This window comes from Pseudophryne corroboree, chromosome 7 (assembly GCF_028390025.1).
Source record: "Pseudophryne corroboree isolate aPseCor3 chromosome 7, aPseCor3.hap2, whole genome shotgun sequence".
Lineage (NCBI taxonomy): Eukaryota > Metazoa > Chordata > Amphibia > Anura > Myobatrachidae > Pseudophryne > Pseudophryne corroboree.
In genome coordinates this window covers 114,250,497-114,264,367 of record NC_086450.1, presented here as the reverse complement: position 1 = coordinate 114,264,367, position 13,871 = coordinate 114,250,497, and the positions used below count along the sequence as shown (strand labels likewise).

The 13,871-nt window shown below is 45.4% G+C and overlaps 1 protein-coding gene across 1 annotated transcript in view; it reads right to left on the bottom strand.

The window, feature by feature from the left end:
* Positions 1-13,871, bottom strand: part of LRP2 (LDL receptor related protein 2) — a 449,269-nt gene that overhangs the window by 315,924 nt on the left and 119,474 nt on the right. Inside the window, exon 15 of the mRNA XM_063932587.1 lies at positions 1,472-1,678. Within this exon, the coding sequence (XP_063788657.1) occupies positions 1,472-1,678 (207 nt within the window). The remainder of the gene's footprint in view (positions 1-1,471; positions 1,679-13,871) is intronic.

The window sequence follows — 13,871 nt, the reverse complement described above, 5'->3', positions numbered from 1 at the left end:
TGTGCTATAATGTGAGTAACGGATGCTACTGTGCGGTGTAATGTGAGTAACTGATGCTGCGGTGTGGTGTAGCGTGTTTAAAGGATGCTACTGTGCGGTGTAATGTGACTAACGGTCACTACTGTGCGGTGTAATGTAACGGACGTTACTGTGCGGTGTAATGTGAGTAAAGGACATAGAGTTCCATACTGGTACAAGTGACCTGTCTAAGGTGGCCAGCTAGGGGCGCCAAACTGAGATTTTATCTTGCCCCCCCCAACCAAAAAACGTTCTGACACCCCTGCCAGTAATGCCCATTCTGTGTTCATAGAGAAACTACTACATGTGTACAAACTGCAGCCTGCGACATATATACAATTTGCTAAAATTTGCTAGATGCAGTGGACCTTGTGTGTGACCCAGATTCAGGCCCTTTATAAAGTGACAAACTGGCTGGGTATATGCCATATGTGATTCTTGCATTTAGTAAAAAACAACTAAATATTACTGTAGGTTGTTGCATTATGGGGGAGATTTATCAAATCTTGGGGAGACATAAAGTGGAGAGAGATAAAGTCCCAACCAATCAGCTCCTAGGTGTAATTTACAGGCTGTGGACGGGAATGTACTATGCATTGAATCTTGGATGCAATAATCCCGCCACTTACCGGGTGTATAGCAACATTAATAACACCAGTATGCAGGTAGAACTGCGATTAAAATCACAAAGAACCACTCTTCCGATAAGAACTGTCCTTAGCGATGATAAAACGTCCAGGTTTATGACCTGGGAGTTCTTCTGTGCATATGGTGGATGATGTGCGTGCCATAGGGAACACTGGGAGGGATCCTATAGGATCCCTCTCAATGTGCAATGCAAAAAGAATCCCATACGCTCCTATTACGCAATCTATAGATGGTGAGGACAAATGGGTCCAAGCTCTAGGAATTATTGCATTCTGGAGCTGGGTACATATGAGAAATGTGCCTAAAACTTCAAAAATTGCAGTTTTCTGAGTTTTGTCTGAATTTTGCTTTTAGTACATCCCACCTTGTGTTTGAAAAAAATGATAGGAGCTGAATGGCTGATACTTTATCCCTCCAAATGTATCTCTCCCCGAGGTTTGATGCTTATCCCCCATTTTATCATATAAAAAGGTTATTGTACCTTATTCATGAACACACTTGATGTACAGTTGTATATTATGGGTCCAATGTAGAAATACAGCATTGGCGTTTGTAATATTGACTTATTCAGACAGATGCAGAACTATAAAGTACTGTACTGTATATACCAACACTTAAATGCAGGGATATTTATTACTGTGCCTGTTCAAAATAATTACGTACTACTATATATGAAATGATGTATATGATGATTACACTTCCCTAAATATATACTTTGATAGTTCAGTCCAAATAATTCTTAAAAACAAATAAAAAAAATGTGAATGAAATATTTCTGTGAGTGACATGTAGAATGATTTAGTACCTTTGCAGACCATCGTAGGTCACAGTTTCTATATAGTCATAGCGGCTATCCAGCCAATACAATCTCTTTGGCACAATGTCCAGGGTAATGCCAGCTGGCCATCCCAATTTTGTTTTAATTAAATCATGGCGATTTGTGCCATCCATAAATGCCCTTTCCAGTTTGGGCTCTCCAGAAACACTATCCCAGTCCGAGAAAAATAAATACCTGAAATGTAAAAAACAAAAAATATTTTCAAATATTTTGTAAATAATTTCATTTCCATGTAGTAGGTCCTATTCCTATAGATTGTAAGCTTGAGAGCAGGGCCTTTCTACCTCTGTCTGTCTGTTTTTACCCAGTTTTGTTCTATTACTGTTCTAATTGTAAAGCACAACAGAATATGCTGCGCTATATAAGTAACTGTTAATAAATAAAAATACATAACTACACTGAACATAAAATTACATTCCACACCCATGCAGCAATATCTTGGCTTATAAAGCTATGTATCCTATGTATGGATGTATTATCATATTATAATTTTTTGCTTTTGGAACACCGGCTCCACATATTCAATATGCTGTGCTGCAAAAGGGTGGTTCTCCTTTAGGGAAGCAAAATGGGCAAGATGAAAATCTATACCTTCTGTAGTGATATCAGTACACGTGTCCTCATACATCTTGCCTTAATACGCCACGCAGTGGGAGATGCCTGGCGTGATTGAGCTGACAGGTCTCGTTGCGAGTCTTTTTTTGATGAAAGTGCATCTTACTCACATCGCTATACACAGTGCCAGATTAAGGTCCACATGGGCCTGGAGCTGAAATTTACAAAGAGCCTAATTGTGCGCCGCCACATGGGGTGTGGCTAGTGGTGTGGGGGGCATGATCAGTGGTGTGGGGGTGTGGCCTTCCTTCAGTCACCTTAATTGCCATCTCCACTTCACTTATATCAACAGTGTAATGTGAAAGTTAACAAACAAAAGGAAACCCCCTGTAAATAGCAGTGCCGCTTATACACATAATGATGCCCACGGTAGGAATGCCCCTTATACACATAATAATTCCCCGTGGCAGCAGTGCCTCTTATACACATAATAAATGTCCGTGGTAGCAGTGCCACTTACATACATGTTAACGTCCACAGTATCAATGCCGCTTATACCCATAATGCCCACAAGGTATCAGTGCCGCTTATACACATAATAAATGCCCACGGTAGCAGTGCCGCTTATTCCACATACAACTGACGGAAACGCAGTTCTGCCCCGTTCTGATACACTTTAACCCCTAACAAAAAAAGGTATCAGGAATACCTAGGGAGCACAATAACAAATTTATAAAAAATTAATATTACATACACATTATGCACACATAATAACAATATATCGTTAAAAATATATTAGCTGAACAATTGAACAAGACTCCTTTTATCTTCAAATAATTAAGGTTACCCAATAAGGGTTTATGGACAGAAATCCTTAATCGATGGTATACAATCCTAAAAAGTGTCATATAGAATTTTAGTTTCAATAGTTGTATTCCATTAAAGTTAGTTGTGCTTATTTATTCCAGCAATGTCAGTCTCTGGAGAGAGGGCGTCTGACTGTACGGTTCAAAAAGAGCGCGGTGCTATGCTCCACCTCCTAGATGTTACTCTTATCCCCACAGCATCGTGGGCAGTAGCGGATCTTGCCATGGGGCAAGCAGGACTTTTGCCTGGGGCGCCGCCGTCCGGAGGGCGCCGCACCATGGCAAGATCCGCCACTGCTGTGCCCTCCGCTGCCCGCTGTGTCCCCCGTCTGTGCCTCCTGTGAAGGGAACTAGACGCGTAGTGTCTAGTTTCCCTTCGTGGAGAGTACCTTTGCTAGGCGGTGCGCGATGACGTCATCGCGCACCGCACAGCAAAGGTCCTCTCCACGAAGGGAACTAGACGCTACACATCTAGTTTCCCTTCGTGGAGAGGACCTTTTGCTGTGTGGTGCGCGATGACGTCATCGCGCACCGCTCAGCATTCAAGCGGCGCTACTAATGTACAGGGGGCGTAACTGGCCACGCCCCCTGTATTAAGCCACGCCCCGTTTCCTGCCCGGGGCGCAGAGCGGGCTTGAACCGGCCCTGATCGTGGGTAAAGTACTTTGGCAGCTGCTGGCCTTCTCCATTCCTAATGTTGGTTAATAGCATCTTGGATATACAGTAACTTTGGACAGTAACTACAAACATCAAAGGTGGAGCATAGCGCTGGTACGTTACATACAGAGCCCCGGCGACCTCCTTTTGTCAGCGTAAAAGTTATTCCGTTACATCATTGCTGTGGGGATAAGTGTAACATCTAGGAGGTGGAGCTTAGCGCCGTGCTCTTTTTTGGGTAAATGTATGATCTGGCAATATGGGGGAGAAGCGGTGATATGCGCTATACCACTTCTCCCCCATGTATGATAGCTGCGGTGCGACTATCTAAAACATAGCAGGCGGATATGCGCGGGCAATGTATGAACGGTCAGCATCGCTGACCATTCCGACACCTGCAGCTGTCGATTTGGACAGCTGCAGGTGGCGATGCCCATACACTACAGCAGGGACAGAGCTGTCCCTGCCTGTGGCGGGTGCCGGCACCGGACTGCGCTGAAGTTCTCACCTGAGTAGCGAGTTCCTGCGCATGCACAGAGGAGCCGGCCGGGTAGGAGACGCAGCGCGTCAGCACTGAGCTGACGCGCTGTGTGCTCAGGGGAACATCACCGGAGGAGGGAGCGCTTCGGCAGACAAGATGTTAATACATCTTGTTGATGTCCCTTCCTGCTTCACCTCGGTAATGAGGCGACGCAGGAAGTGTTATAGCGGCATGATGCGTGCGGCTATAATACATTTACCTATTTGTGCCGTATAGTCAGGCTCCCCCCCTCCAGAGACTGATATTGCTGGAATAAATAAGCACAACTAACTTTATCAGAATACAACTGTTGAAACTAAACTTCTATTTGGCACTTTTTAGGATTGGATACCATCGATTAAGGATTTCTGTCCATAAACCCTTATTGGGTAACCTTAATGATTAGAAATAAGAGAAGTCTTGTTCATTTAATATATTTTTAATGACATACAGTATTGTTATTATGTATGCATAATGTGTATGTACTGTAATATTCATTTTTAATAAATATGTTATGGCACGCCCTAGGTATTCCTATTACCTTTTTTTGTTGTTACTTATCCCTGGCATCACAGTACTGCAGCATTACATGAGAATTCTACATACAAGGGCCCTCATTCCGAGTCGTTCGCTCGGTATTTTTCATCGCATCGCAGTGAAATTCCGCATAGTGCGCATGCGCAATATTCGCACTGCGACTGCGCCAAGTATCTTTGCTATGAAGATAGTATTTTTACTCACGGCTTTTTCCTCGCTCCGGCGATCGTAATGTGATTGACAGGAAATGGGTGTTACTGGGCGGAAACACGGCGTTTTATGGGCGTGTGGCTGAAAACGCTACCGTTTCCGGAAAAAACGCAGGAGTGGCCGGAGAAACGGGGGAGTGGTTGGGCGAACGCTGGGTGTGTTTGTGACGTCAAACCAGGAACGACAAGCACTGAACTGATCGCACAGGCAGAGTAAGTGTGGAGCTACTCTAAAACTGCTAAGTAGTTTGTGATCGCAATATTGCGAATACATCGGTCGCAATTTTAAGATGCTAAGATACACTCCCAGTAGGCGGCGGCTTAGCATGTGTAACTCTGCTAAATTCGCCTTGCGACCGATCAACTCGGAATGAGGGCCAATAATATAGCGATTGGCCACAGTTTTGATGCCTTGATAAGCGCTAGGTATTCATTTGTTGTTTCACTTTTATCCCTGCCTACCACCACATACACACACATAGTACACACAACAAACACGCACCACCACATATACACACACATACACTACACCTAGTACACACACACACGCACATCACCACATATATACACACACAGTACACACACCACATATACACACACACACGCGATACATATACACACATAAAGTACACACACCACCAGATATGCACACGCAGCACACACTAAACGCACGTACCACCATATATACACACACACACACACACACAGTACCACATATATACACGCACAGTACACACACACACCACTGCCACATATACACACAAACACTGCACACACCACCGCTACATATACACAGTACGCACACCCCCACAACCATAAATACACAAACACACACAGTACACACACACCACCACATATAGACAAAGTACACACACACCTACAGTACACACCCACACCACTGCATATACACACTCACATTACACACACATACAGTACATACACAGTACACACACCATCACATATGCACACGTAGCGCACACTACACACACATAAAGCACCCACCCACAACCATATATACACATACACCACCACAGGGTGGTCTTCAGTATGCCGACTGCCGGGATCCCGGCGCACAGTATACCGGCGCCGGAATCCCGACAGCCGGCATACCGACACTTTTTCTCCCTCGTGGGAGTCCACGACCCCCTGGAGGGAGAATAAAATAGCGTGGCGAGCGCAGCGAGCCCGCAAGGGGCTCATTTGCGCTCACCACGCTGTCGGTATGCCGGCGGTCGGGCTCCCGTCGCCGGTATGCTGGTCGCCGAGAGCCCGGCCGCCGGCTTACCATACTACACCCCCACCACATATAGACACAGTACACACACCACGACATATACACACGCACACAGTACACACACCACACATAAAGCACACACCCACCCACAACCAAATATGCGCACACACACGTATACCACCACATATAGACACCGTACACACACATACAGTACACACACCACCACTGCATATACACACGCACAGTATACACTACATACACATACAGTACACAAACACATCACTACACACAGTACACACACCACCACATATATATATACACACACACACGCCACTGCATATACACATGCATATACACATGCACAGTACACGCACACACACCACCACATATACACACAGACAGTACACACACATCACCATAGTGCACACTACACACATACACTACACACAGTACACACTACACAGACATACAGTACACACAAACAGTACACACCATCACATGTACATACATACACACCACTGCATGCACACAAACACTACACACACAAAGCAGTTGATGCTACTTATTCAGAAGCCATTGTACAACTTACAAATACCAGGCTTCATGCAGCAGCAGCAGCTCCTCGTGTAGTCTGAGGGGGCGGAGCTTGTGAGTGACAGGATCAATCAGGACCCCGGAGAAGGAGAGACTGGGGGAGAGATGCGGCCACCACAGTGCCTGCACCGTTCTGTGGCTCTTGGTGAGAGTGCTGGCGTCGGGGCATGGGAGAGGACAGTCGCTGACAGTCTGTGACAGGAAAAAGTTATTTTCCTGTCATGGCTGTCAGTCTCCTGTGGGCCTGTTTGCAATGGGGGGCCTGGAGCTGCAGCTCCATCCGCCCCATTGTTAATCCGGCCCTGGCTATACAAATAAGACGCACAAGCAGACTCTGCTGATTAAAATGATATGCTGCATGCCTATATTCTGTGTGCGTCTGCAGATGTAACTGCATACGGAATTCTACGTACAGTAGTGTAGCATTTTGGATGCAGATATAGCCGCGGTCACATGCCGCATGTAATTTTAACCAGCAATAGCTGCTTATGTAGCCTATTCACATCGTTTTGTGAATAAGACATATTTTAAAGGAAAAAGTCACACAGAAAGATGCTTGGCGCTACCAAGTCATCCACAACATGGCGTGGCGTGACTGGAATGGCTGTTTAATGTGCAGTGAGGCTAGATGTAAGTGGACATATCTGTACAGATGTAGCCACCTTTATCTTGACCGATTCTCCGCCTAGACGGACGTTTAGTCACGCTAAGGCGATAGCTGAGTTTAATCACAGGCAGGCACGTTGAGGCGATTCTAGATACTCAGCATGCATTACACATCTCCACCACTGGGTGGCTAATGCTCCACTAATCCAGTACTTTTGATCGTACAGTATAGAGGCGGATTGATCTACAGCTCTGGCAATTGGTCAGTGACCACTGTAATGTTAATACTGTAGGCGTAACGGGAGGCGGTGGAAAAAGATGGTGACCTATGGAGATGCAACTAATTGTGTAAAAGGAAGAATGTACAGTACAATGTATAAACACCGTGCTTTTAAAATACATGTACAGTACATGAGCGTCTGAGTTCCCTAAGGCATAATGGGAATGGTGGGCTAGCGAGAGGCGGTGGAAAATGCGAGCGTCCAAGTCCCCTAAGGCATAAACCAACACCAATGGGGAGGGGGCAGGGTGCTGTTTGCTGTACTTTTACACATGAAATTGGGAATCACTCATCAGGCGTCGTGGGCTAGCGATGAAGGCTCCCACCTCCCACGCTGGGGGTCCAGGGTTCGAGACCTGATGTGCCTTCTTTTTTTTTTTATTGTAATAATATACTGTATTATTTTATTTTCATTGTAAGACAGTCAATGGAAGGGTGCACACAAGTTACATATAAATCAGAGTACATCTGCAGGAGCGATTCTTTACGCTAAATGCAACAACACAGCGGCAATGAGTAGAAATGAGTGTATTCTGACGCAACTAATTGAGCAAAACAGTACTGTAGATCTTCGGCGTTTGTGTATTGCACAGGACCTGAATTCCCTCCCTGTCTACTGCATGATCTGTGCAGGCTTCTAGGGGGGAAGGGCGATGGGGGTAGGGGGAGATGATGGAAAATACCGTGCCTTTGAAATGCAATTATATGAGCGTCCGAGTCCCCTACGGCATAAACCAACACCAATGGGAAGGAAGTGCCAACCTTTTTGTTTTTGTGTTCCCGTGACATTCACTTTAATATTTTTTTCTTCTCTCTAATACATCCAATGGAAGGATGCACACAAGTTTCACATAAATCAGAGTAGATCTGCAGGAGCGATTCTTTACCCTAAATGCCACTACACAGCGGTAATGAGTAGAAATGAGTGTATTCTGAGTGAGCAAAACAGTACTGTAGATCTTCTGCGTTTGTGTATTGCACAGGACCTGAATTCCCTCCCTGTCCACTGCATGATCTGTGCAGGCTCCCAGGGGGGAAGGGCGATGGGGGTAGGGGGAGACGATGGAAAATACCGTGCTTTACAAATGCGAGCGTCTGAGTCCCCTAAGGCATAAACCAACACCAATGGGGAGGGGGCCGGGCGCTGTTTACTGTACTTTTACACATGAAATTGGGACTCTCTCATGAGGTGTCGTGGGCTAGTGATTAGGGCTCCCACCTCCCACGCTGGGGGTCCAGGGTTCGAGACCTGATGTGCCTTCTTTTTTTTTTTTATTGTAATAATATACTGTATTACTTTATTTTCATTGTAAGACAGTCAATGGAAGGGTGCACACTGTTACATATAAATCAGGGTACATCTGCAGGAGCGATTCTTTACGCTAAATGCAACTACACAGCGGCATTGTAGATCTTTGGCGTTTGTGTATTGCACAGGACATGTGCAGGCTCCCAGGAGTGAAGGGCGTAGGGCGAGACAGTGGAAAATACCGTGGTCAAACAAAGGGCATATTCAAAACTAAGGTAAACTGTCACACAGTAACAACGCTGAATGCCTGGAATGCACGACGTCTGAGACGCACGACTTCTGAGACGCTCATTGCGCATAAGGACGGTGTCATGGCTGCTGTAAGGGACCGTCCTTATGCTCTCTGTGAGCTGCGTCTCCTCGTTCGCTGGCGGGACAGAAGTCTCGCCAGCAACGAGGAGAAGGTCAGAGCCTACAGGAGGGCCAGCAGGGAGAACCTCCGAACATACAATCGGAGGAGATCCGTGAGGTCCTTGCAGAGGAGGTGGAGTGACCTCGTCCGCAGGACTCCAAGGCGCCTGCAGGCCATAAGGGATTGTAAGTACAGTACATTACTGTAGATTACTGTACTTTAAAGACGTAAGGGTCCCCCGTATTTTTAACACCAGCACCAAGCTCCACTAGCTGGAGAGATAATGCCACAGCCAGGGGACACTTTTATACTGGTCCCTGCGGCCGTGGCATTAAATCCCCAACTAGTCACCCCTGGCCGGGGTACCCTGGAGGAGTGGGGACCCCTTAAATCAAGAGGTCCCCCCCTCCAACCACCCAAGGGCCAGGGGTGAAGCCCGAGGCTGTCCCCCCCATCCATGGACCCCTTTCAGTCCGTAGTCCAGGTAAATGTGGTTTTTTTTTTTTGCCAAGTACGTAGATTACAAAAAAGAAGAGGACAGATGCTACACTGGATTTTGGTGAGTATAATTTTATTTTCAGGTACACCGTGGATTCTACTTGGAGAAGTTTTACTTTCACGGTGTGCGTGTCCTGTTTTTATTTGGGTATTTTTTTTGCAGTAGAACTACAGGTACCAGCTTGATTTAAGGGGTCCCCACTCCTCCAGGGTACCCCGGCCAGGGGTGACTAGTTGGGGATTTAATGCCAGGGCCGCAGGGACCAGTATAAAAGTGTCCCCCGGCTGTGGCATTATCTCTCCAGCTAGTGGAGCCCTGTGCTGGTGTTAAAAATATGGGGGACCCTTACGTCTTTTGTCCCCCGTATTTTTTGCACCAGGACCGGACGCAGAGCCCGGTGCTGGTTCTAAAAATACGGGGGATCCCCTGTCAATTTTCCCCCCTTATTTTTACAACCAGGACCGACTCAAAGAGCCCGAGGCTGGTTATGCTTAGGAGGGGGGAGCCCACGCAATATTTTTTCATGATTTTAACTCATTCCCACCCCTTCCCACTGAAAACCATGCTCTCTCTATTTTAGTCAGTTCAAAAAATATATATTCTTTAAAAAATATATAAATAATATTTGTGTCTCCTAATAGACAAACCAAGTACATATCCCTTCTAATATAAATAGATATGCTATTAGCAATAAAAAAAACACCCCCAAAAAAATTTTTCTACATTTTTTATTAGATTCCGCCAGCAAAGTGAGGCGAAATGAAATTGACGAAATTACTGTCGAAAAGCACTGTTGTCGAATCGACATTCTTCAATTGAATTGTCAAAAAGCCACATTTTTACCACTGCAGACATGTCGAATTTTAAAAATGTCGAATTGCAAAAAGTCGAATCTGAAACGTCCGTTTTTTGGTCGAAAAGTACTGTATTGCATTGTCGAATCCAATTCGACATGTTTTTTTTGTCGAAAATGCCCCGTTTTTCGACTTTTGCGGCAATTCCACCGCAATTGCACATACTCCCTACCTAGGGGACTTGGCCGCTGACTTACTGTACTGTACCACATCCCTGACTTTAATGAACCACACTGTTGCTTAAGCTCCTTGTTTTGGGTCTGTATACTGTACATTATACAGCATTTATTATTTGATCATTCTTCGGGACCTCATTGCCTCTGTGTACTGTTATTTTAGCGAGGGGATTGTGACGCTCCTTCAGCATTGCCCCGTAGCCTTCAAGACTACTGCTATCTCTCACTCTATCTCCGAGCGCTGCCTGCCACGTGGTGGGGTTTTAGGGGCGACGGCCATTTTGACAGTGTGCTATGCGATCGAGTCCAGTGTACCGTAATGATAGACCTCGCTTATCCCTATCGCCTCTGTGTATTTTAGCGAGGGGATTGTGACGCTCCTTCAGCATTTCCCCGTAGCCTTCAAGACTACTGCTATCTCTCACTCCAACTCCGAGCGCTGCCTGCCACGTGGTGGGGGTTCAGAGGCGACGGCCATTTTGACAGTGTGCTATGCGATCAAGTCCGGTGTACCATAATGTGCATAGACCTCGCTTATTCCTATCGCCCCTATGTATTTTAGCGAGGGGTTTGTGACGCTCCTTCAGCATTGCTCCGTAGTGCGAACAAGTCCGGTGTACCGTAATGTGCATAGACCTCGCTTATTCCTATCGCCCCTATGTATTTTAGCGAGGGGATTGTGACGCACCTTCAGCACTGCCCCGTTGTCCGCAAAATCTATGTCATCACTCGCTCCATAGCTGAGGGCCTCCATGGGGCAAGGAGTCACAGGCAGTAGCCATTTCGATTGAGTCTGCCCTGCTATAGAATTGTATGTGTACCGTATGGTGCATAGAACCTTAACAGTACATCTTCTCCTGCAGCTTTGCCCTGGTTTATGTGAATAAAAAAAATTATAAAGTGCCTGGAAAAAACTAACATGCGTTTGTACTGTACACTACTTTAGGAATCGAACACGGGACTCTGGAGTATAGGAAGCGGAACACTTCACCACTTCGCAGCAGACAGATGAATAAATCCATTAGTTTTGATTAAGACATAATGGCTACGGGATTAGGATGCTAACATACTGTACAATATTCCTAATATCATTAGGCAATAATGAACTTCTAACACGTCCATTTGGGTGGTCCTCTGTATGCCGAATGTCGGGATCCCGGCGCACAGTATACCGGCGCCGGAATCCCGACACCCGGCATACCGACAACTATTCTCCCTCGTGGGGGTCCACGACCCCCCTGGAGGGAGAATAAAATAGTGTGGCGCACGTAGCGCGCCACCGTGCCCGCAGTGTGGCGAGCGCAGTGAGCCTTAAGGGGCTCCTTTGCGCTCGCCACGCTGTCAGTATGCCGGCGGTCGGGCTCCCGTCGCCGGTATTCTGGGCGTCAGGAGCCCGAGCGCCGGCATACCATACAACACCCGTCCATTTGCGTCAGTGTACACTACTGGTTTTATGTTGCTTTGTCTGCGGGATTCAGCGTAACGAGACGCACTAGTAAAGTAGTCCTTACTATACAGTATTTCAGTATTATATTTTACAGGAGCCCACACGCATGCGCAGTGGTGATTGTAAAAAGCGACATCTGGTGGATGATCGCGGGTATTACACGTAAAGGTAACGCCAAACGTCAGTCTCCGTGCGATTAGATAGCCTCTCTGTGACTAGGCGCGCCTCCCTACGCCCCAGTACGCTGCGTATGCTCGATCGGGACAAACGCCTCAGCCACTCAAGATAAAGGTGGCTACATCTGTACCTCAATTTGTGAGGTAACTAGATTTTTATTTTATTTTTGCCAAAGGCCACTGTCTTGTGGCATCAAGCAGCGATGTTTGCAGAAGAGCAGAACCATGTAGCATGCAATGAGAGAAGCTGGGAAGAGCGTTTCTTGCCAAACAGATAGTAAGTACGATGTTTTTGCAAAACAATGCAAAAAAAAAAAAAAAAAAGATTTTTGTGGAGTGAGATTATTAAAATGATATAAGGGGGTGCGTGCTACTTTAAGATAAATTGAGTCCCACTTATATAAACCAGTATACAGGTAACATACAGTACTATTTTGTGGGGTTTTGCAGAGATGCAAAAAGACTGTTTAGTCTCTCTGGGGCATTCTTTTTATACAATAAGGTAAGTATATAAGTTCATTATATGGTAGATATCACGTTGGTAGGTAGATGAAGCTATATTCGTTAAAACTTAACTTTTATTGAGAATATACAGACGAAATTAACAATTAAAATTATCAATGACTTAAGCATATATTAAATAAATTCACCAAATCAGTTGCTCACCTCTTTTTAATCTAATTGTCTAGTGTCCAAGTGGGCACTGTCAATATCGAGTGTGAGCAACAACAATGGAAAGACGTTTGTTAGAGCGAAAATTTCTATTTTTCAGTTCTTATTATCTCAAACGAAGACATTTTAATTGGAGTATGGTATTGTCTGCGCTAACTCCTCTACAGAAAGACAGATAGAATAGAAAAAGAAAAAAGGAGGAAGAAAGTATGACAAGAGTGACAAACAAAATGATGCAGCCGTAGATTAAACCAGTACCCTCACTGGTTGGAATTAATTACATGCAGAATTCTTGGCGCAACATTTAAAGACAAAGACTGATGTCAGACTGAAAATAACATTTAATATCAAGTTAAAAAATAGTTTAATAAGCATAAAATTAAATTAAAAAATGATAAGTTCATTCAATGGATATAGTCCACTCTGTAATGAACCAATTCAAAATTAAAAGTCAATGCCTCAACGGCAAAAATTGTCCTGAGACCTGGTATCCTTAGCCAAATAGGCTTTATGATGTATTTTATTAAACCAGTCTATAGCAGTATTCCAACGGTACAGCCTCTTGTCTTTCTACACTTTGCTCTGTAAATAGCTTAATCCACATTGGGAACTTTTCCGCAGCATACAGTCATATAGATAACTTTATGGGGGTAAATCCACTATTTTTCTGGTGACACTTTAGCCGATTACAGCGCTCATGTACCTGTTACTGGTAGTATGGTGGATCCCCCGTCTCTGCCGTCCTCGTTCCCCTCTGATAATGTCAGCCGCCTCCCAGAGCCGCAGTGATCCGTCGTTCTACACAGCTGGCAGTCTGTGGAACG